This window comes from Ornithodoros turicata, chromosome 6, assembly GCF_037126465.1.
Source record: "Ornithodoros turicata isolate Travis chromosome 6, ASM3712646v1, whole genome shotgun sequence".
NCBI lineage: Eukaryota > Metazoa > Arthropoda > Arachnida > Ixodida > Argasidae > Ornithodoros > Ornithodoros turicata.
In genome coordinates, this window is record NC_088206.1 from 28,913,377 (window position 1) to 28,938,796 (window position 25,420).

A 25,420-nucleotide genomic window follows, 5' to 3' on the forward strand; every position below is an offset into this window, starting at 1 on the left:
GCTAGCATCCAACTACCCACTGGTAGACAAGGGGCACCGGGGACTCGCAGGGAGACTACATGTGAAATCCATTCCACCTGCTTCCACCGCGACGGCCCCGTTTACATGAGATTGCTTAGCAGGGGTTCTCGACGGATGAGGAATTCGCAGGTTCGATTCCTGGCGTCAGCACCTTTGCCCCGAGTTGCTTTATTAGGGAATTCTCTTCTGGGCGGGGATTTGGGAATGTCATGGGAGGAATGACACATGTAACATTTGCCACCATTCGGCCCTTGCGCACACACTGCGTAGTATATCATTCACAGAACAGTCACAATCTAGTGGCAGACACTAGTGACTGTAATTCACAGTACTCAACGGGCTATCTACAGGTTTTCTCGCTCAATTTAATCCAATGGTCACTCAATTTAATCCTGTGGTCACTCATTTTAATCACATGGTCACTGAAATTAATCCGATGGTCACTGAATTTAATCCTATGGTCAAGGAAATTAATCCACTGGTCAGCCAATTTAATCCGGTCCATATCATTGCATCTGCCGCCATTGGATTCAGTATAACCCAGTAATATATGACTACTACCGCACGATAAGGAGATAAATTGCAAGTACTTCGTCATTTATTACATTGGTATTGCGTCATGACGTATGACTATGCGGGACTTTGAGCTTTTCATGACTATAACCTAGATTATAGACTATAACTGGACTATTTCGGACTACCCTTGTCGGAAATGTTATGAGATGAACTATGACTATATTGGACTTTATTAGCTTTACATGACTATAACCTACATTATAGACTATGACTGGACTATTTCGGATTACCCTTGTCCTAAATGTTATAGTAAGATGAATTATGACTTTGTGGGACTTTATGAGCTTTTCATGATTATAACATGCATTATAGACTATGACTGAACTATTTCGGACTATCCTTGTCGGAAATGGTATAATAACATGAATTATGACTATGCGGGATTATGAGCTTCTCATGACTATAACCTACATTATAGGCCATGACTGGACTATTTCGGACTACCCTTGTCCTAGTAAGATGAATTATGACTGTGGAACTTTATGAGCATTTTAATAATAATAATAATAATTTTTATTAGTGCCCAAGAACGGCCGCTAAGGCTATGGTGTTGGCGAACACAATACACATAACTCACAGTGGATACAATACAGACATAAACACACAAATAATTATGTACAGACATATATATAATACGTATACAGTGGGATACAAACAGAGGTACATTACAAACATAACACGCATACGTACTTACATATTTACAGACAAGTATAACACGCAGTACACGCAATGAAATATCAGCAACAAAACTACAATACATAGATTACGCACAGCACATAAGTTATAGGATGGAATGAGACGATATACTGTACAAAACAAAGGAAAGAATATCACGATTGAAAATTCACTGATGAAGGAAAGAAATAACGTCGCGTTTAAGGGATGCGCTGGAGGCGTGGAAAATATCACATGTGGGGGGAAGCGAGTTCAGAAGAATTTGGCATCGGGTAATTGGATCGCTGGGGCAGAAGCGTTTAACGTAGAAGACTGGTGGATTACGAAAAGCCGCGCTAGGAACACAAAAGTTTAGGAGGCTCAGCAGGAGTGGCGAATCAACACGGGCATGGACACATTTGTACAGAAATAGGGCGTCGGCGATAGAGCGACGTGTGGCCAGTGGGTGAAGGTGAAAATATTGCAATAGTGTGTCATAGTCATACAATAACTTTTTTCGTAAAAAAAACATTGTGTATGATATGGAGCGCTCGTTTTTGTACAGCCTCAAGACGCTTTGTATCAGTACCTGAAAGTGCGTTCCAAGCAACAGAGGCATATTCAAGCCTGGGAAGAACATAGGACTTGTAAAGTTTAACGAAGACAGCAGGAGTCTGAAACTCTTTGCATGTATATGACAGGAGGCCCAGCGTGCGAAGGGCGGAAGAACGAACCGCTGCGACATGTTCATGGAATAGCAGCTTGGCATCAAAAATAACTCCTAAATCTCGGATACAGTCAACACGACATATTTCAATGTCGGAGAAGTATCGAAACACAGAGATATTTGTCTTGCGTGTGAACGAGACAACCTTCGTCTTTGCGTTGTTAATATTGAGACCGTTGGCACTGCACCATGACAGTATACTGGATATATCTGCCTGTAGCTGTAAGCAGTCGGAAACCGAAGAGATCGCTTTCATTAATTTGAAATCATCCGCATACTGAAGTAGAGTAGAATGTTTGAGGCAGGATGACATGTCATTCATAAAGATATTAAAAAGCAGGGGACCTAGGTTGGATCCCTGAGGGACCCCAGATGTGGGAACATATGCATCTGAGTACGTGCCCGAGACAAAAACAGAACAGGAACGCTGACTTAGGTATGACTTGAAGAATGCAACAAGCGGGTCAGAAACACCGGATGTACGTAGCTTATCTAGTAGGAGGCCGTGACTCATTAAATCGAAAGCTTTTGACACATCGAAGTAGACAACATCAATCTGACCACGAGCACTGACGACAGGGGCAACGGAAGACATGAAGGATACCAAATTTGTTACCGTAGATCTGCCTGCCATGAAGCCATGTTGAGAGTCAACGAGCTTGCGTTTGAAAAACGACGACAAGTGCGTATATATGATGTGCTCAAACGCCTTAGAAGGCGCGCATAGAATACTGATCGGTCTGTAGTTGGTCGCAATGTGCCGGTCTCCTGACTTGTGGACAGGAATCACAACGGATGACTTCCAGTGACTAGGGAAATTATTGCATCTCAGTGACAAGTTATAAATAAACGATAGTACAGGTGTAACAACATCAGAGTAAGCTTTCAGAAAAATAGCTGGAATTCCATCAGGGCCAGGTGTTGTTGTGGGTTTCAACCTGCGGATCGCGTTGCTTACATCACTCTCAGTGATAACAAACGTAGGCAAATCATCAGTGTACGGTGCGGTCTTGAAATCAGCGGAAGCAGTAGTGTTACTGGTACCGTCGTACACCGAACTAAACTGCGCAGCAAACATCTTTGCAACGGTTGGGGGGTCAGAGTACAAGGCGTGACCGTCACTGAGAGAAGGCGACATGACCGGACCGCGTTTCTGAAGTTTGTGCCACTTCCAGAAGTTACGAGGATTATCATTTACATTCGCTTCAACGGCGCTCAAGTGCAACCTGCGGTCGTGCACAACGGCTTTTTTCAAACGTGCGCGAAAAATAACAAATTGTTCGTAGTCAGCCGCGTTCCCATGTTTCTTATACCTCCTGTGAAAATACTTTTTCTTACTGAGATAGCGACGCGATTCAGGGGAAAACCAGTGTGGATACTTTGAACGACGAGGTGTATACTGCGGAACATACTTAGTAATGCTGTCAACAAAAATTTCGGTAAAGCGGGATACGGCGTCGTTGGGGTCAGAACAGCTAAGTACAGACGAGAAATCCCACGAATCAAGATGATGATAGAGGCCGACATAGTCTCCTCTATTGAGAGCCAACCTCGAGGACTGGGGACACGTGACATGGGCCCGTACGTGTGGGAGTACAATGGACAGAGGGGGGTGATAACCATCAATAGGAACGATAGGCGAGAGAGAGCGCTCGACAGAGGCACTGAAGTTTGAAAAACATAAGTCCAGCGTGTAACCGTCCTTGTTAGGGACATTACTCAGTTGCATGAGCTGATGAAAGTGAGCAAAGTCAAGAAGTGAATGGCAGAAACGAACTGAGCAGGAGCTATGCGCTGTTACGTTATTGCTAGTAAAGTCGACACCAGGAGCATTGAAGTCACCCAAAATTAATATTTTACATTGTAGTCGAATTAATTTTTCTCCCAGAAGTAGGAAGTACCTTTCAAGGGCATCTGGGCTATATCCAGGGTGAAAGTAGTGCACGCCTATTAGTATACGGTCATTGCCACTGAGGATGAGCTCAACCCAAACACAATCGGGCACTAGCTCAAGATCGGAACGACGGCGACAGCTATAACGGGACCGCACAGCAATAAGCGAACCGCCACCCCTTTGCGCATGCGTTTGACAACGGTCGGACCTAAAGACAGTGTAATATTCTGCAAAAACACGAGGAAGTTGGTATGCCTGGCCACAGCCACGTCTCAGTCAAACAAAGGACATCAGAATCAAGATCAATGACATTGTGGAAGCACTCAACGTTTTTCGTACGAAGGCCGCGGACATTCTGATAATATACGGTGCAGTCAAACACATTATTTCTGCCGTTATGCAGGTACTGCATGGTGTTGAGGGGAGGTGGCTGCGTCATCGCGGGGAGCCGCTTGAATCATGGTAGGTCGGAGAACGCCAGAAAATTCGCGGAACAGACAGTCGCTTGGCCAGACGTTCTCATCCAGCAACTTCGTGATGTCGGCGTCACTGCAAGTAACGTGGAACGACGCATAGGCCGGGCTGCGGGTAATCAACTTGGTGCACTATAACCTACATTATAGACCATAAGTGGACTATTTCGGACCACCCTTGTCAGAAATGGTATAATGACATGAGTTATGACTATGCGGGACTTTGAGTTTTTCGAGACTATAACCTGCATTATAGACTATAACTGGACTATTTTGGACTACCCTTGTCGGATATGTTATAATGGCATGAATTATGACTATGCGGGACTTTATGAGCCTTTCATGTCTATAACCTACATTATAGACTATACGTGGACTATTTTGGACTACCCTTGTCGGAAATGGCATCATGATATGAATTATGACTATGAGTGACTTTATGAGCTTGTCATGAGTATAAGCTACATTATGGACTATAACTGGAATATTTCAGAGTAACCTCGTTAGCAGCTAACACTTCAACCGGCGGACCGAACCAGAGACGACGCCAAATGCGCACGGCGGAACTATGCGATGTGGCTGCAGTCGGAGGGGCCGCGAACGCTACGATACTACGTAGACGAAACTAACTTCAATATCTGGTGCAGTCGTGGCTACGGGAGATCAAAAAAGGGCACACCGGCAGTTAAGAAGACCACAAGTTCCAAAGACTCCAATGTTAACATAGTCGCTTGCATGTCCTGCAATGGCGTGCAGCTGTGGAAAGTGATAGGGTAACGCACGTTACCTATAATGCATTTTTGGAGGAACTTTCACGCTCTATATCTGAGTCCGAGCCAGGTCAGCCTGCCGCTATCATCATGGACAACGCCCTAGCTGACAAGCGTGCGCAAATGGCTGAGCTATGTGAAGGACATACAGTAAAGTATCTTCCTCCATACAGTCCTTTCTTTAACCCAATAGAGGAGATGTTCGCGAAGTTCAAGCTTCATGTTCGTGCCTTTCTAACCGAAAGGGAAGAAGACATTTTGGCAGCCCCGTCTGGAGTAACCATACGCGACCATCGCCGTACAATTTTGTTGCAAGCCACTCAGCAATGCATGGAGAGCATCCATCGCGTGGACTGTGCATCTTTTGATCGTAATCACCGTTATGTGACTTCCGTTACATAACTCAAGCTCTCGAACGTGTGGACATGTAGAAAATGCTTGCAACCTTGTGTACGAAGCCTTTTCTTTTCAGTGTTTTACGTTAGTGCACCAGATAAACATGAGCCTAACGCTTACTTCGTTTCATGTAAATAAAAACGTGTTTGTGAGATTAAGATAACAAATGTTTCGCGCCGCAGCTCATAGTCACTCCAAATATATTGGGTTGGTAGTTTATGCCACGTGGGCGCGGATCATCGTTTAGCGTTGAATTGGGACACGAAGCCCCATGTGGATTGGATTGGAAATAAAAAGAAAGAATGGAAAAAGTAGGAAGAAAAAGACGAAGCTCCGCATAATCACAACCTAAAGGTCCACTTCCGATATCCACACAGGAACAGCATGTAAGTACATGCACGCACGCCAGCTCATTATACTGCTAGTCATACGTCATGACGCAACACCAATGTAATAAATGACAAAGTACTTGCAATTTATCTCCTTATCGTGCAGCAGTAGTCATATATTACTGGGTTATACTGAATCCAATGGCGGCAGATGCAATGATATGGACCGGATTAAATTGGCTGACCAGTGGATTAATTTCCCTGACCATAGGATTAAATTCAGTGACCATTGGATTAATTTCAGTGACCATGGGATTAAAATGAGTGACCACAGGATTAAATTGAGCGAGAAAACCTGTAGATAGCCCGTTGAGTACTGTGAATTAGTCGCTAGTGACTGCCACTAGATTGTGACTGTTCTGTGAATGATATACTACGCAGTGTGTGCGCAAGGGCCGAATGGTGGCGAATGTTACATGTGTCATTCCTCCCATGACATTCCCAAATCCCCGCCCAGAAGAGAATTCCCTAATAAAGCAACTCGGGGCAAAGGTGCTGACGCCAGGAATCGAACCTGCGAATTCCTCATCCGTCCAGAACCCCTGCTAAGCAATCTCATGTAAACGGGGCCGTCGCGGTGGAAGCAGGTGGAATGGATTTCACATGTAGTCTCCCTGCGAGTCCCCGGTGCCCCTTGTCTACCAGTGGGTAGTTGGATGCTAGCTTACCAGAGACTAGGAAAGATGGGGAAAGCCTGGTGGCAAGGTAGCGTGGGCTGGATTCCTGGACTGCTGTCGTAGGGTATGAATGTGTTGCGATGGACAGCGGTGTACCGGTATTGGCGCATGTGGCTCAGGGGGGTGCTGCTGGTGGATGCCCGAGGAGGACCGTCGCGAAACGCGAGGCAGCACGACACTGTGAAGGTGACCATGGTGTTTTGCGACTTGTGCGAGGCGGGAACGGCGCCGTGAAACAACTGGTTATTGGGTGAGTGTGGATCGTCACCGCCTAGCGAGTCCTCGGAGAACAGCCGTAGATTCAGCGATGGGTCGCGCCTGTTTTGTGCTTCTAGTGCTTCCTATTTAGTGTACTACAAATGCGTATCAGCTCCACCATGTGCCACTTCTATTTTGAAATGCGTGTCTGCTCCCATGTGAGATACTGGATAGCCACGTGACGTAGTTCCATGACACATGAGGAGTTTCATGAATAACAACAGCGACTGGGTAGCTCACCGTGAGTCACGACCAGTGACTGAAGTGCTTCAACTCTTCACGTTTGTCTACTGCACACATGGTGGAACATCTATCGTATACTCATCACAACAGTCATGATCAGGGTAGGATCCAGGTATGTACTGCTCGCGACATACTTGTCTGGAATCAGCACACCGTGCTTTATCTTATCTCAAAGCTCCAGGTGTTGCAAGATCATTTATTATCATGTATATTGAACACATGCAGCATATAGTCAATATTAGAGCAACATTTCCGAGTGCAACCAAGGTAATGTGGGCTCTTACTACTGACGGTCGATTCCAGACAATTATGTTGCAAGCAGTACATGGAGCCCAGTCAAATTCCAAATTCAGTTTCTGGGTGAATAATGTTACACAAACGATTTGTGGCAGACTGAATGAGAACATGGACTCCGTGATTTCAAAACAAAAACAAAGGATATACTAACGCATTGGGGCTCTGCAGAGATGTCCCTGTTTTGTGAACTGCACAGTGCAGAGATTTTTCCAGCACGTCAGTCTGCAATTTGCTAGTGCTACCGTGACTAAAACAGCAGGTCTGTAGGTGTACAAAGACCCCCCAACCTCCAAGAATGTCAGCCTACCACAGAGGAGGACGAACTGCAGCACTAAGCAAGTCAGAGAGGGTTATTCAGACACCCCAAAACTATTTGTACTTTTCCAGTTTTGCTGTCCGACACCTGTAAGTGCATTGTGTATTGACCATAGGATATTTCAAGCCATTTTGACAAAACCATGAATTAGCAGTTCACTACTGTGGTACTAAAAAAATGAAATCATCGAACACTCAAGAAGACATTTTAAAATTTCGGTACTGACTGAAAGACTGAGAAGACTGAAAATGCTGAAAGATAAATTGACATGAAACATGCACAAGATTGAGATGAAATGATACGATTTAACAGCGGTTGGCCCAGTGGCTGCTATGTGGTCCCTCGGGTAGAACGTGCTCTGCTGGAAGAGACCCAATAGATGGACTGGCCCCGTGTGCTGCTGCAGTGGGTTCCAACTGGGACCTTGAACTGTCGTGCAGGACCGAGGCCTCTTGGTACAGGACCCAGTACCATGACCACGACCCAGAGGACAGGAATAAAGCAAAGCTTGAGTAAACACGACAGCTCAACTGCTGTCCCTGCGAAGAACTTGTGCAGCACCCCAGGGGATCTGTCTGTGGCTCTGTCGTGTATGTACCTTGTGTACGTTTCATGCTCTCTTCTCATATCCGCCATCACACTGGTCCATCACAATTTTGGTGTCCACGACAGGACCATGTTTCGGTGTTTTGAGGAACAGGAGACATGAGCACCGACCTAGAGAGCATGATAGTGGTCAGGCGTTCATTGGAAGCTCCCAATGATGAACTCCCCGTATGTGTTGATGAGAACTTGACTCAAGAAAATTAACAGAAAGGTGCAGAAAGGCGCAGGTCTTTCACAAGGACAACAGCAGAGCACATGTATCGACTCAAGCTCGGCTCCTTCAATGCGTTGCTGCCCCGTTCCCCTCGATCGTGGCCGTGGCACTGGATCCTGGACCAAGGGGCTGTGTGTTCTGCACGAAAGTTCAAGGTCACGACTGGAACCCACTACAGCAGCCCAAAGAATCTGTCTGCTTATTGGGTCTCCTCCAACAGAGCGCGTTCTACCGATGGGACCACACAGCAGCCACCATTAAAACCCATTCTTCGATCTTAACCTTGTGCATACGCTTCTTGCTCACTTCTCGTATGCTCCATCACACCAGTCCATCATAGTTGTGGTGGAAAAACTGTCTGCGACAAAAATGTTACAAAACAGAATGTATAACAATGGGTTAGTGAGAAAAATCAGTGGCAGAGAGTTGGTAAGAAGGAAAGCTAGATTTACAACAAGTGTGGTGGGGTACACCACAAACGTGCAACAAATTACCATTGTTAGCATAATTTGTGTTGTTTTCTCTGTCCTCTGCCCATTGCTCAGGCACCTTCATTGTGGTGTACATATGGAATAAAATGCTATCAACTGAACGGAAGATGGATGGAAGGGCACGAGGCGATGTGTAGTGCTCATACACCTGTCATAATTGCAGGCACAACAATAACAAAAAAGGTAATTGGGGTAGATTTACAGGTAAAGTGTGTCAGCCTATTTGTGTGGTGACATGCTGCAGGGTAGGACTGCGGTTAATTTTGACCACCTGGGGACAAAGCTTTCAAGCGCAAAGCAGCTTCTGGTCGGGTCACGGAAATAACCAATGACAATGAAGCCACAGATAGAGCTAGATGTTGTTGTGCGCACACAGGCTGTTGTTTCGTCGTCCAAGGACCTTACATGCAGGCAGGGTTAAATCTGCTTCTGCAGCACTGAGGTCTCAACATTTGTTTTTTTGTGGCGTTACATAGCGAACAGAATGAGCTCCTGCAAAAAAAAATGAGCGCAAGTGACTTTCAGCACACATGCAAGGCCACTTTTCTGTACACCTTTCAAACATCCTCCTCTCTTGGAAAGAGCGTATCTGAGAACGAAGGAAGGAGAAGGACACATCGTGATGACACCTATACCCCTGGCAGGACAGATCATATGACTCGTGATGCAGTCGGAGCAGCTCAAGCGGGAAAAGCAGTGCGAACTGAGAAGAAAGAAATAGGAAAGAAAAACACAAGATGTCACGCAAGGACTCTGCTGACCATCCGTGGCTGCTTTCTCTGGCCATTTTGGTGAATTGGACAGTGACAATACACCATACAATGAAAATATTTTGTATGGTTACTCCTGATGGACACCCTGACCAATGAAACAGGGTTTTCAATCCATGTTAAATGCCGCCTAATTGCCCCTTTAACAAATCCGTCAGCAATGCAGTGATGACAGCATATTGCACAGCTAGCATGCACTGATGGTATAGGTAGGAAATGCAAAAGAGTAAGAATGACAGGGAAAAGGCAAAAATCATTGCAATGTTTACACAACCATGGATGCTGAAACAAGCATGAAACAAAACTGGAAACGGTAGGCCAGCGTTTCGACACAAAAACACATACGTACACAGACTGCCAACCTCACTGGACAAAAGAGGGATATGTGTACCTCTTATCTTTGAAGGTGACATCCTGCGCAGGTGGAAATGATGAGTGCAGATGCATATGTGAGTGTGTAGTATTTCGTCGCACCTAATAGTACACCAGACATTCCCAGCGAAACCGAAACAGTAATCCAAATGTGATAGTGCTCAAACATTCGCATGCTCGAATTCACAATAACCTTCATGTTTGAAATCCGAAAGACTGTTTGAAGGCTGATGTTGTGTCCAAAAACAGCACAAAACATAACACATGAACAAGCCCATGAACACACCTGTCTGCTAACAAAAGCTCATGCTGATGTTGATGGCCACAGTTAAAATGAAACTGCTGATACTGTACAAACACTGAGGTACACACGCAAAGACAGGACTTCTTGAAATTCTTGCAACCCATTGCAAGTAAGCCAAGTTCTCCATCAGCAGTGATACATTTTTGGGGATAGATTTTGTGAGAGCTGAGGACCGATGGCATGCATTTACCCATCAGTTAGCTGCTGTGACACATCCCTTTAATGTTTCAGCTCTGTCAAGCAGGCATGCACTGCGTTCAGTTTGTTTTGTTTCCTTCCAGCAGTGGCAACCTCCTCTGGGTGCCAAGTAACAATCTACATCCGTATTTGGCACAGATGCGGTAAAAATAGCCCCTTGGTCACAGTATGGCACACCACCTCAGGATCGGCACAGCACTTTCATTACGGGAAAGCAGATGTTCGCTAACCAGGAAAGAATCTGTATCAGGAAACAACTTAATCACAGTCACCAGCAATCTAAAATAACCAGAACCTACAGCAGTAAAACTTTCCTTTTATTAAATATGTACGCATAGTATCAATTACCTAAATACAAAAGGCATTCCGTCAAAAAAATGCATCGAGCCAATGTCCATGTTTGACCATATTTCCAATGGCAGGAACGGACTTCGCAAGGAAGGCCTTTCCAATGTTGTCCCACGCACCACCCTCTTCGTGGAATGCACTCTAGATATATTATGTCAGCTGCTGGGGTAAGAAAAGCGACTACTACCTCTACACAGGGCAGATGCGTTGCATAATACAGGCACTTTGATGAGGAATCATGCTCGGGTTGCAAAGGTGTTTCAAATGGTTGAGCTGGGTTCTGCACTACCTCTAATGAACATGAGGAGAGCTAACTGCCCCATGCATTGCATATGGCTACTCTGCAGTAAAGCTCTCGAACATGAAACCACGTCGCATGTACAGCACTGGGCTACACAGTCCTTGCACCACAAGTGCACATTATGTGTTGTAGCATACTTTTTAATGAGAGGCTCTTCAAGCACCACCAGTAGAACCGAATTTTGGTGTTCACTTCCTCCGCCGCCAACATATATCCCTTGTGGTACACTACTGATGCCGGTGTCCTCCATTTGCACTGTAGTGTCGTAACTGCCACAATGGGTCAGACTGTAAACTTGATGGCAGCGGGAAAAGCACCCCCGGAGGGTTATTCAGAGATGCCACCCTCTGTGCCACCATGTCTGTGAATTGTTGTGTTGTACGCTGTGGAGATGGATCGCGCAGTGTTGCACTACTCCTCTGATGCATCAGTTGATAAAGCGTCGGCTTGGGCTCGGGACTTGTACTGCAACCAGGCGACACAGGTGTGCTGTAACCACGGGAGGCACCATTAATTTGAACTAGACGAAGCAGGTCATCTGTTAGAGTTCGAGTCCGTGCAGCATGTTGCGCAGCATCGGGCACAGGTGGGAGTCCTTCAGAGTTGGAGCGATGCATGTACCTGGATGAATCTGGTATGGGCTCGGGAATAGGTTGGCCAAAGTAGGGACTTTGTTGCAGAGGAGGAAAGTGTGGGTGGGTGAAGTGTGGGGCCGACTGGGAGTGGGAAATAGGCCGGCAGTCTGCTTTAGGAGGGTCCCAGGGCAGGCCATGTGAGATGGTGCCACTGCGTAGGCGCTGCCTTAGTGACTCCAGTTCCTGGCGGTGGCGAGTTTCCAGGGCTTCACGTTCACGCTGTTGCCTAAAAGAAGAAACAGCAACACGAGTTACAGCAAATATTGCAGCATATAGACTTAAACCTCGATGCAACAAGTCGCAAAAATTTCACAAAATTTCGTTACATCGAGGAATTCGTTACATCAAGTATTCGGCTCCGCGATGTAAAATACCATACAAAACACGAAAGAAAGAGCACGATAAACGTAGAAAACAATGTTTAATCGCATCCAAAGACTGCGTACATGGTTTGAGTCACATTCCCACAGCTGATTGCGTACCAAAATAGTCCGTTACCTTTGCCTGGGACAAGTGTATGAGAGACAGCATGACAGATTGCTCAAGAACCCATATTGCATTCACTGCTCGTTCATTACTCTCTATGCAACGAGCATGTCGGCGAAGCACGTTGATAGCATCCATAACTTGCGTCTGAGTCTGTAACATGTCCGTATCGTCATCATTGTTGTCAATGTCGGCAGTTGTGTCACCGCGGGGTCAAGACAGGAAGGAACGTAAAGTGATGGACGGAGGGAGGACGGAAGCAACGGGTGCCCGAGGAGGCCGAGGGAGAGAGGGAAGAGGACGTGTTAAGAGCGAGTCATTGACTCCGCCAAGAACCGCGGGAAATACCCAAGAAGCATTTCGGGAATTTCGCTACATCAGTGTTCGCTACATTGAGGTTTAACTGTACACCTTTATGGGGGCACAGCTCGGTCATTCAATACAAGATCTACACCTGCAAGACGGTTGACCCATGCATGCTGCACCTACCAGAAAAGTGTATCTTGTCCATGGCAAATACCAAAACACAGCAAACTGCTCGAGGATCTCAATCATGTACATCACTATCCCTTAATGAGGTAAAGTATTACTGAAGTGGGGATGTGATGAGGCTGGAGGTAAAAAGATAAAAGAGGAATAGCTTACACATCTGGGCACTTAATTTGTGTAGCAAGCATACTCTGATTCCAAATCTCAGAATTCGAACTTCCCAGTAACGTGAACTGACGCTCAGGTCTTGTCGAAGTCATATGTATTTCAGTGGGAGAAAATGCCCTGTCATTCGAACATGTGAACGTGCGCAACGGTTCATTCGAACAATATTGCCCAATGGCGCCTGACTCCAACTACAAATCGACCCAGAAACGCCCACCCATGCCCTGCTCGCATGTCAGGGATATGTTTACTTATTGTCATTATGCAACCATTGCTTATAAAAGTAATACTTGTGCAAAAAGAACAAGGAACGAATCACCATAATGGTGTGCACGAACACAAGTAACAATGCCGCTTACTCATGGTCAGCGAAGCAAGCAGGCCTCGCTGTTTTAAGAGAATCAAGACCTTTCCTGTTGACAACACAGCAACAAAAAGGCGTGAATGACAGCTGATATTCACACTCGCGGGCTTGGTGATTGTGTTGTTCTCAATGATGTAGACTGAGTCATGGCTAAAGAAACAATCGTGAGCACGTATAACAGATTTTCTAATCCAAGATGTTTTCATGCTTGCCTGTATAGTTGAACTTCGTTATATCGAAGTAGCACTGAGACCCAAAATCGTTCCGTTATATCCGATATTCGCTATAAAAGTAAACATCAATGAATCACCAAACGAAGCCGCGATGGGGCCTGTGATAGTGGCATACGAACAGGGGAGGTAATAAACTACAAAAATGTGCTACGTATTTCAACATATGGGGAGCATTATAAAAACGTGCAAGCTCACCTTTCACATTGAGTTGCAACGAGAAAACAACCGCTAGACACAACGTGGTCATATTCCTTCAGTCCAGAAGACAATTTATTTGAAGAAAGAAGTTATCTTGGTCTGACGGTTCTCAAGCACATTCTCAAGAATGAACTTTTACACTGTATCTACACAACACAACACTCTTTCGACTTCGGTGGTTTTGACTGTGGTTAGCTTCCCAAGATAGCTGCGCAGTTTGCTGGCCATGTCCACTGCCTCCCAGCTTTTTAACGGCGGCTCTTCAATTTCGTCTGCGCTGTCTTCTTCGCTGTTCTCGTCACCTCCCGGCAACGCAAACTGGTCCACGATTTCTAGGTCAGTTAGCTCTGGTGCCACACACAAGTTGTCGGCGGCGGAAGCAAAGTCATGAAAAGTTATCTCTGGCAAGGCCTGTCGGCGCCAATTTGCGTCGTCTGTCAATGGCTCCTATTGCGATTGACTTTCGGGTGGAGCGTCTACGGCAGGTAGAGTGAACCTGGCATTCACAAAGCAGTTCCTTATTGTCGATCGCGCCACCTCGTTCCAAGACCCATACATAGTTTTGTTTCCAAAGGGATCGCTTTCCGTTTGGCTGCCATCTCGCCAACAGCGAGGCAGACCACATGGTTTCTGCATGTGCATGCGGTGGCACCCTGCACGCGCATCCATCGCGGTGATCGCCTCGGCAGCGGCTGAAACGAGCACACGCGCGTATTTTCCCACATCGCGTAATTTGAACGCCAGAGAATTCGCGTTGGTTGCACTGTCTTTTTTTTTTTTCTTTTTATGCTCGCGCACGCAGTTGAGCAACATGAAAGGTCAAATATGCTATGTTGTAACTGATATCGCGTGGAATTTTGCGCTGTTGGTTTCGTTATAAAAGTAGAACTGCCACTGAAATAAAGCAGAAACCAACCAAACTTTGCATTCACTTCATTTAACCGATAATTCGTTGTATCCGTGTTCGTTATAACGAGGTTCAACTGTACCACGACTACTTTCCCGTGCTCTTAAGAGTATCCTGCTGCCACCTTTCGAAAACAAAAGGAGTGCTGTGACAACAAAGCTTTCACATTAAGATGTGGGGGCACCACAGAATGGTGGTGCCCCCCCACCAGAATGTTTACTCTGGGGTCATTGCCTTTCATGCGCTTGAAAGAAGACCACATGAAAGTGGCCATGGACTAGTCAAGTGATTCATTTTCATCTTGTCCCATTTCATGCCACATGTGTTGTTTAACTAGTTCTTGCATTAAACTTTGTTTTAGTTAAAAACGGTTTAGCAGAAATTCATGCATAACTCAAACAACCCTGATGTCCCATGCGTGAATGATGATGTCCAATTTGGTGTCCAACTGAATTGCAGCCGTTCAGTGTTGTGGAAGGTGAGGGATTCCGTGATCTAATGGCTGAAGCTGCTCCGGGATACGCACTGCCTTTAAAAACAACCCTTTCACGGGATGCAATACTGAGGCTTTACAGCGACATGACGACTTGTAGTGCTTGTGATGCATTCCATTCCTATCCATGTCCACAAGTACAGTTATGCTACATACAGGGTGTTTCACCTAAAGTGATAAAAAATTCTAACTGGCGACGTACTCGTCGGAGGATAGTGGGACTTTCGGCAATTACCTTCTAGGAACTTTTACCGCCATTTAGGAAGGCTTTGGACAACTTTTAATTGAGGGAAATATTTTTTTCAATTGAACTTTGAAAACCAATTGCCAAGCAAAATATTGAAATTGAAAAATTGAAAACTGCCAAGCAAACCCCACTTTTTTTTAGAGGAATATGAAGTCCTCCACGGACAACCACAGACCCAACAAAAACTATGCACAGCATAGCAACAGAAATAGCCTAAAAAAATTGATAAAAATTCCGCTGTAGCACTGCCTGCTTGATTGTCGCAAAGAAGAGCGCACAGAAGGTGCAGGGAGAGGAGGAAGTGTTCCCGCCTCTTGTTTTACCTTTCTTTCCACTGCTTTGACCTTGATGCTAGTGACAACCGTCTTTCACAAAGAAAACAAAACAACAGTCTTATCAAAAAGAGGGCAAAACAAATAAAGGCGGGGACACTTCTGCCTCTAGACGCACATTTTTTGCACTCTTCTTTGTGATAATCACGCAGGCAGGGCTAAAGCGTAATTTTTACTTATTTCTTTCAATTATTTCTGTTGCTAGAAAGACGCAAAATCTCGCGATAAGCCCACGTGACGCATGAAGTGGAACTGCATGTCCGTGTCTTTTCGTCCGCACAGTAAGCAATGTTCTGGTTCTCTACGGCTCTACCGCGGAAACAGCGAAGTGTCATGTGGGAGCAGGAAATGCTAAATGACGTGCCTCTCACCAGACACCTACGGGAATGACGACGACACTTCTTAATCATCCAGAGCGTCAGCTAGAACTGGTCTGAAATTGGACGCTGCAACCGCAACTACGTCGCAAACAGTGCAAGCGTTCTTCGAACCAAAACTGAATTCGTCAGACACACGTGTGTGTGTGTGCAATCACTATGAAGACCGTATGTTTCATAGCAAGGGGTCTTCAGTCATCACAAGCTCTCACCAGTGGAGGAACTGGGTTTCCTTGAACTGATGCACTGTGCAGAACCACAATGTTCTGTCCTGTCAAGAACGACATTCTCGCGGTCATTGATGCCTGACAAGCAGGAAACTGAGAAGGTCAAGTACAAGATTGAGAACAACCTGAAAAGCGCCCAGTGCTACTCGATAACGACAGATGACTGGACTTCGCGTGCAGGTCACAGTTATGCCTCATTCACTTCCCACATTATGGAAGAGGACTTTGTGGCCCACAACTGTGCTTTGGCCTGCAAACATGTCTGGTAGCCATAATAGCACCAATATACACAACTTCCTTCTACAGCTGATTGAAGAATGGGGGCTTTTACAGGACCTGCCAGTATCTATCGTCACGGACATTGCCCTTAATTTCACTGGTGCAGTATTACAGGGTAGGTCATGGACAAGCATACCGTGCTTTGCTCACACTCTTCAGATGAGCATTGAAGATGCAAGAAAGCAGACCAAGGACTTCAACGAACTCTGTGGGACAGCTCGGTGACCTGTTGGCCACTACAAACGTAGTTACCAGAGCATGTTCATGAACTAGTATTCCTACACGAGAGCCTGAAGTGATGTAGTTCCTGTTTCTTTTGGGTTCTGACATTAATATCCTTGAGAACATATTTTATTTGAGTTATTCGTTAATAATTTGTATTCGATTTGAAAACCATTCTAATTCAATTCAACTTGCACATTATTCATTTGTGTTTGATTCGAAATTTTAAAAAATCGCTATTCACACATGCCTAGATAATTCAAATAAAACGACTTCAATATAATGAGGGTTTACTCTATGTGGCTGTCTCTCTCCACTACATACAGTGGACCCCCACTAAACGAAACTCGGTTAAACGCAAATTACGGATAAACGAAACGATAGCGTCATCTTTGGTTGCTTTCCTTTATATGCAACAATAAAAAACTTCGGACAATTGAAATAATCCGTTTTGTGTACTTCGGGTAAACGGAACAAAGTAGCTTAACGTGTGAGAAGGATCTCCGAGGACTATGAGAATCGTGACATCATGGATTACTTGAGAGGTATAGCCTACAACTTTCAGTTGCAGGTGTAAGGCTCTGTAATATACGTCAGTTGTTTGTTGGTACCCATTAAAATTGGTCACGTACAGCACCGAGATTTCAGTCTCCTCATCAATTTGCTGTTCCCAAAATGAAAATGGGATCAGGGATGATGAAGGTACAAGGTGGTGTAATATACAGGAGTTTTTGGCATAGAAGTGGCTTCATTTATTCCTGTAATTAGAATTTGACGATACCCACATCCAACCTGAAGCCTCTACAACCTGCTTGCACAAGCGGCCTTCCTGTGCCACTCACCATTTTTCCTAAATGGTGAAAGCTTAATTTTGATCGCGCTAGGATGCCTCAGTGAAAATAGGTCAGGGGTCAAAATAAAGACGATGTGCTCTATGCGATTGAAACCAGCTGTACATTGTTCACAGTTGTGTGAACCATCCAAAAATATTTTTTTCGTCGAACCTAATCAATTAATTAGTGATAATTTTTTAATTTTAAGCTCTAATTTTGCTAAGGAAAAGCCAACTGAGGAAGGGAGCACTCTTTGCTCCACGGGGATTCTCAAACCCGACATTAAACCCGGGAAAAACTAACTAACTAAACTAACAACTAAAACCGACTAGTTGACACCATGGCACTAGAATCAATAATTAACAATAAGAAAATTAATTATCACTAATTAATTGATTAGGTTCGACAAAAAAATAATTTTTGGATGGTTCACACAACTGTGCAGCTGGTTTAATTCGCATTGAGCACTTTGCCTTTATTTTAACCCCTGGCCTATTTTCAATGGGACACCCTGCGTATGGCTTAGTCACGATTTTTTACTCGCGGTGTTGACGGGACACCCTTTTTAACGAAGTGCTTTTTAGCATGTGATAAAGTGGCAGCCCGTGTCAATCTCTATCGAGCAGTCCGGAAAAACGAATTTAACCAAGACATTACTCATTCATCCAATCAATGGCCAGAAAAACTGGTCAATGTTTTGTCGATGAACTCTATTACATTTCCGTGTGATCACGTCTGCATTGAATATTCTTCTCGCAGTATTTTTGCACTGCGGAATTGAGCGGTGCTGTTGCTGTTTCAGTTCTGTAAGCTGGGAAACTCCATCGCATATGAAGGGAAGTTGCAGGAGTTTTGGGTCAACGTGAAAACATACCGGTCGTCCGCTGTTACTATCATTCATTGAGTGCTTCTGCTGGGTGGGTGTAGGTAGCGAGCAGCCAGTTTGAGAGGCGAATAGCGCAGGAAGCAGTTCAAGATGGTATTGAGGTTATGTGGGGCGCTGCTATACCTTGACTGTATGGGGGTGTGCGATCGTATAGTGATGATGTCAGAGCACTCAAGCACGTCCAAAATAACGGCATCCAAAAAATCGGTCAGCGACTACTGTATTTATGATGATTGTAAGTCGACCCCTTTTTCCCAAACTGACAACTGAAAAGTGGGGGGGGTCGACTTACAATCGGGCCAGTGCCCCCGCACTGCCCTAAATTTAGAGGTACTCTGGAAAAACCCTTGAGACATAGTCCGCATTCCCGATTATGTTGTATGCGTCATTCACACGGGAACAACAAACAACTGCGAAGCGAAACCTGATACAAGACTCAAAACGACGACATCGTGAACATCACTGGGAAGGTGTGGCACTCATTTCTACGTCTTTCAAGCGGCTTGTGATATTGTATGCTGAGGAAATAAACAACTGTGCCGCAGAACGGGAGTTCGGTGTCTCTGAGCGTGTCATACGTTACTGGAGAAAACAATGTGGTGCTATCTTCTACTGTAGCGCGAACAGCTTTCCAAAGAGTACGAAGAGAAAGTGCTCGCATTCCACCGTTATTTCCTATGACTTCAGGACTGGCGTCACTATATGATAGGACAAATCAGAAATGCTAATCAAACGCCGGCATTTTGTGACATGACCAACAATATGACAGTGTCAGCAAAAGGCAGTCGGGAAGTGAGCCTCCGCTTGTCTGGCAACGAGGAGTTGCGTTTTACAGTGATGCTGGCATGGCTTGCAAATGGCATGAAGCTGAAGGCCGTACATCGTGTTCCGTGGGCGCATCACGGAAAAGGTGAAAAAGGTGCCTCGCAACGCGGACACCAACACGCTTGTCATTCCATGGGGGACTTGCAACTCAGCTGCAGGCACTCGATGTGAGAGTGAATAAACTGTTTGAGAACCACGTGAGGCGCATGTACAACGAATGGCTGATGCGAGAAGATTACATGCTCACACCAACCGGAAGCCGCCGAGCATCACGAGAGCGTCGCTGTCGGCAGTTTGTGATGGGTGTCATCAGTGTAGGCAGCCCTGCCCAGTGACCTTGTCGTGCACGCGTTTAAAAAGTGCGGAATTAATTTGGATCATGACATGTGTTATGTCAGTGGTGAGGAGTGCGGCAGCATGATGGAGGGGGAGTCCTCTTCTGACGAGTAATTAGGGGTGTGCGAATCCAAATATTTTAAGTCGAATCGAAAATCGAATTGAATGGAGGAAAAAATTCAGAATACCGAATCGAATATCGAATATTCTTGCAAAATTTACAATATGTGACTTTCACACTAAAAGTTCCCATTTTGTAGCCCATGGCTTTATGTAATTTTTCTGGCATTAACTGTCACAAGATCGGACAGTTTATCGCGCACTCAGTTGCTGCGAAACAGCAGAAAATAAATTTTGTGCTGTTTGAAAAGGCCATCATGTACATATTATCCACAAAAATATACCGTCCATACTGCGGCGCAGCATTCCCAAGTTCGATGGTTGTTTTTTGTCCTTCTTTTACAGCGACGTTCGGATATAACGAACAAATTCGTAGTTCCCGAGATACTTCGTTATTGGACTGTACTATATGCGTTTGCATTTGCTTTTCAGCTGCAACTCCATCAACATTGTTTGCGATGCTGAACTTTGCACTCTAGTAAACTTATCTGGGTTTGCTTAATTTAGACTTGTGTGAATCTGAATATTTGAAGTCAAATCGAATATCCAACCTAACGGAGGAAAAAATGTCGAATACTGAATTGAATAGTCGTGCAAATTTTACAATACATGCTTTTTGCACTAAAAGTTTGCAATTTCTAGCCCATTGCTTCAGAGTAATTTTTCTGGCATTAACTCTCACAACAGACACGTGTAATTCTTCTGTGGGAAGCCCCTACTCTTTTATATTACATGATAGTGTTTTTTGCTTCTCAGGTAATACATACTGGAGCAACTACTATCTTCATTTCAAAATTTGATGTCAGGCAGTGGCACGTTACACAGATGAGGCTGCAATTGTTTCTGAAAGGTTGCTTGTGACACAAACAAATTTGCGCCCTGCCTCAGCTTTGTCTTGAACGCCTTTTAGCTTATGTGTTGGAGTTTGTATGTCTCGTTTGGAAAAGCTATGTTGCTGAAGTTTTGAATGTAAGAGGCATCTTTAAGACACCCTTTTTGTTCCGGGGCTGTAGGCATTATTTAAGAGCTAACTGTTTAAGGGCAACCTCCCAGACATCAAATCAAAATTCCCTGCTGGCACCCCTCCACTGCACACAGGAGGGTCGCCACCCCTTCCTTTAGGGGAAGTATGCACAATAAACTTTATCTTAAGCTGAACAATAATCCGTCTGTGTTGGTCCTGCAGCATGGGCAATTTCATTAAGCAGGCTTCATATGATGCAGGGAAGCATCCTTTGAAGCCCACTTTCCAGAGGTGGCGTTTATATTCGGCAAATAATCGAATATTCGGTATTCGATTCGCGAATCCAATACTTCGAGTGATTGATTCAATTCGAATTCGGGAACTCCAATATTCGCGCACCCATCCTCTATACAGAATCAAGCTATAGCAGTTCTATGACATAGGATGCAGTTCAAGATGTACTGACAGCACAGATAGTACCTGAAATGGCAGTTCACACTGGTCGTTGGCTGGGCACATGATGGGGAAGACCAAGTCCAAAAAATAAAGTAACGGGATGTATGGCTTTAACTTTATGGAGGGGGTGGGGGGTGAGAACCGTGATGGTGCATGAATAATTGAGCACGTACAAAAAATTGGTGAGGGACTGCCCGGTAATTTTTTTCCTCTGAATTTTACTAGACAGTTACCAAGAAAAAGAAACCCTGGATGCAACCAAAAGCTTACCGTGCAAGAATCTGCTTCAGCACTTCTTCAGCATCATCAGGATCAGTTGCCTCAAAGTCCCTCTTGTCTGTCAGTGCACACTGAATAGAAATGATGGACATACAGTGAGAACAGTCTAATAACCATGTTTAGCACAAATAGCCAAAAACTGCATATATGTTACATCTGCATGTACATGGTGTCCAGAGCAAGCTTTGCAGCCTCTGTGTATGGTCTGCAATGCTTATGTATCACATGACGATCAAGCTCACTAGGAACTGGCATCGTAACTTATCCTGATCATTTTATGAGATGGGGCCATTCATAATTTTCATGATACACACCAACGCTTCTAATGACTGTAAAGTGTGTAATGTTGCACAAGGGACAGGAACTGTGAAGCTTGCTTCCATATACCATGTACCTTTATTTGTATCTCTCTTTTTGAGGCTTCTCGCAATGGCTCTTATTCGTTCCAGTAATGCTTAAATTTTGCGGTCGCAAATAGATACAAACAGCTGTTTAGAACCATCAATGTGGAATGTTGTGCACAAGTTTTTGTTGCAAATTATTTTGACTCCTATTATCTCCTTTAGAAAACAGACGTCAGCTAGACTTAATATGTTGCAGACTTTAAAACTAGAAGCACAAATGAATGTAGTGGGCATAGCAGCTAGTGAGGGTTACATAGCCATTTTGTGACTTAGTTTTTCAATGAACAGGTATTGCACTTACCTCACAATTTTGAAAGGACCATTGCATACACACCCCTTAAAATACATTTTGGTGCAGTCATCACACAATATCTGTCATGCCCATATTTGCTACCAGCCAATCTATGTAACATGATCATAGATGCAAGCACTGAGGAGCCAGTGAAGAGAAGAGGGCAGTGTTCTACATGACACCACATGGTGCTAGTGTACTAAAGAGAAGAGGTAGGGTCTGCCAAAAGCTGTAAAAAGTAACAGAGAGCAAAGTGAAGAGGAAATAAGTCAGCATCAAAGAAAGAATGTCATTCATTTCATCATTACACTGAAGAGTCTTATGCAACACTGGCAGAAAATACAGTAGCCTGTACTTCCAACATGCCACAGGAAAGCATCACTGTTGCTACAAGTCAGCGTCTTATCTGTCCCCAGCAAGTCCATTAAGCATCTGCCATAACTTCTATCAAGGACATAGAGCAGACCATCACCAAGCACCAGAGACGGACGACATGCAGCCTGTGACGAAGCTGAAGCACCCAAACCACCTCATAGCTTCTAGCAGACGCTTTGTTGCGTCTTACCAAGAACTGGCTCAGTGAAAGGCTTCGACCAAAGTCTGCAAGTGCCCGGCTGCTCACATAGCTGTGACCAAATCCCCGGTGAGCAGGTGGGGACCCTTCTGGTGACCTTGGTGAAGAAAGTGGTGGAGTGGCACATCTGTCACAGCGTTCTTCTCCTGGTTGGTGGAGTGATGACATGCTTTTTGCCTTTGAAAGGGGTTGCTCCATAGGAATCAGCCGCAATGTTTCACGCACATTAAGTGGCAATGTGTTTACACATGCATTTCTCCTCTGTGGCTGTTCTGTCTGTGTTTCTACGTCTCGTACATGAACACGCACTCTGTAGGAATCAAGGGATGTCTGCGAAACGGATGACAGTTCGCCAGGATCTGAAGTGCTGCATAAATAACCATGCATGATTTTGGCCAGGGCAAGTTCCAAAGTGGTGGGAACAGAATCTGCCAGCTTGCGAGTGCGTGATGAGACTTCAGCATAAGGAAATGTAGCATAGGGATCCACTTCAGTATGTCCTGTCAATTCCAATGGGAAGTCATGGTGGGACAAAGTTCTGGCAATACACTCGTGAGAGCCACTCTGTTCCAACGACTGGAGGTGCTGACCAGTGGGTGGAGGCTGCTGGTTATTGTGAAGAATAAAATGGGCCAAAGTAAAGAAAGAAGAAAATCACAATCTGTTCAATGTGCGACACATTATTCAAAGACCAACATTGACTTGACGCACTACTGTGACTCATAGCACATACAGGAAAGACCATGAACCAAGAGAAAGAAGAAAAAAAGGTGAGACAGATTCCCCTTCCGAGAATTAAAGGAACACTGCAGGACCTAAAAATAAAATGTTTTTTTATTGTGGTGGAATATTGAATAAAAACATAACACAAAATATACAGCAGACTCATTAATTCCAGCTCCAGGGGACCACAGATTTTTGTTTTAATTATCAGAGGGCTGAATAGTCAGGATTTCATGTCGTAAAACATAGGTATGGTTTAGACAGATAGAAATCCAGTGAACCAGTAAGGAAATATGAAAGGAATTGCCTCAGGATAAGAGCCACCGAAAAATTGGCGGCTCTCGTCCTGAGGCAATTCCCTTCATAAGTATGGTTTGTTTTTTTATTTAGCTGCATGTTCAAAGCACAATTTTTTACCCTCCCTCAACACAAGCCTGACTATAAATAGGAACACACATAAAAAATTGGTAAATGGCCTGCAATATATATGTAGCTGAGACACTGAATGATGAAATTCGTGCGGCCAGATTTCGTTTTTATAATGTTACTTTACATAAGTTTCTTAAGGAAGACCCAACAAAGTTTTGGAGATCCCTAACTCCATCACGAAAAAAGACTGACAGACTCCAGGTGGGAGAATCAGTTACCTGTGATGGCAGAGCAATTTGTAAGCACATGAATCACTATTTTTGTTCCCAATTTACGACGGATGATGGGCTCCGCCCTACTTACACTCATGGCATTCAAACTCCAATTGCTGATATTACTCTATCTGTTGAAGGTATCTGCCAACTGCTATTCAAGGTTAATCGTAAAAAAGCTATGGGAACGGATGAAGTAATGCATTTCTGATAAGATACGCGGAATGGTGTAGCGAGTACCTGTACCTCGTATGCAGAAAGTCTCTAAGACAGGAGTGGTCCCAAAACAATGGAAAGTGGCAAAGGTCACACCTATACACAAGACGGGTAGTATGACTGATCCTTGCAATTACCGACCAGTATCCCTACTACCAACATGTGCCTAGGTACTTGAACATATCGTGAGTAAACATGTGGTTACGTTCCTTGAATAACACAATTTCTTTACACCTTTCGAACATGGATTTTGGACGGGTGTGTCAACAGTAACACAACTAATCGAGACTGTACACGATTTCTCCAACACACTTAACCATTGCGGCCAAACAGATTATTATTATTATTTTCTTAGATTTGTCCAAGGCTTTCGACTGTGTGTCACACGAAAAATTATTACAGAAGCTTAATTCGGTACTAGGTAATCCTAACTTAATTAAATGGTTTGCCGATTACCTTTCTGGCAGGCAACAATTCGTACAGATTAACTCATCACGCTCGCAGTGCACAGCCGTTCAGTCTGGGGTTCCTCAGGGTCAGTTTTGGGACCAATGCTGTTTTTAATTTTCATTAATGACATTTTAAGAGATATTCCTATCCAATGTAGAATTTTCGCCGACAACTGTATTCTTTATACTTCTGATTCGTTCTGATAAGGACCAACTTTTGCTGAACAACTGCCTGCAGAAAATTGTTACTTAGTGTGATTCCTGGCAAATGATGTTACATGTAAAAAAAATGAATTTGTATGCGTATAACTAGGAAAAAGGTAGTCCTTTGTTATGATTATAAGATTCATTCCCATGTCTTGTCATACGTGAATAGTTTTAAATATCTGGGTGTTACGATCTCGCATGATCTACCTTGGAATTTGCATGTAGATCACATCGTCCGAAAGGCTTCCGGTAAATTATGGTTTTTA

The 25,420-nt window shown here is 44.5% G+C and overlaps 1 protein-coding gene across 1 annotated transcript; it reads right to left on the reverse strand.

The window, feature by feature from the left end:
- Positions 1-10,942: 10,942 nt before the first annotated feature.
- LOC135396492 (uncharacterized) lies at positions 10,943-23,548 on the reverse strand. The gene is made up of 3 exons (XM_064627495.1): positions 22,910-23,548; positions 21,640-21,719; positions 10,943-12,156 (listed from the first exon to the last, which is right to left on the reverse strand). Exons 1-3 carry the CDS (start codon positions 23,303-23,305, stop codon positions 11,523-11,525), a joined length of 1,110 nt encoding a protein of 369 aa, XP_064483565.1. The 5' UTR covers positions 23,306-23,548; the 3' UTR covers positions 10,943-11,522.
- Between the last annotated feature and the right edge of the window lie 1,872 nt (positions 23,549-25,420).

Excerpts from the sequence above, each read along its gene's own strand:
- LOC135396492 (XM_064627495.1), bottom strand. The coding sequence starts at position 23,305 with ATGCATGGTTATTTATGCAGCACTTCAGATCCTGGCGAACTGTCATCC. Across the intron at positions 21,720-22,909 it reads TTTCACTGAGCCAGTTCTTG|TGTGCACTGACAGACAAGAG; the intron begins GTAAGACGCAAC and ends ATTTCTATTCAG. Across the intron at positions 12,157-21,639 it reads CTGAAGCAGATTCTTGCACG|GCAACAGCGTGAACGTGAAG; the intron begins GTAAGCTTTTGG and ends TTCTTCTTTTAG.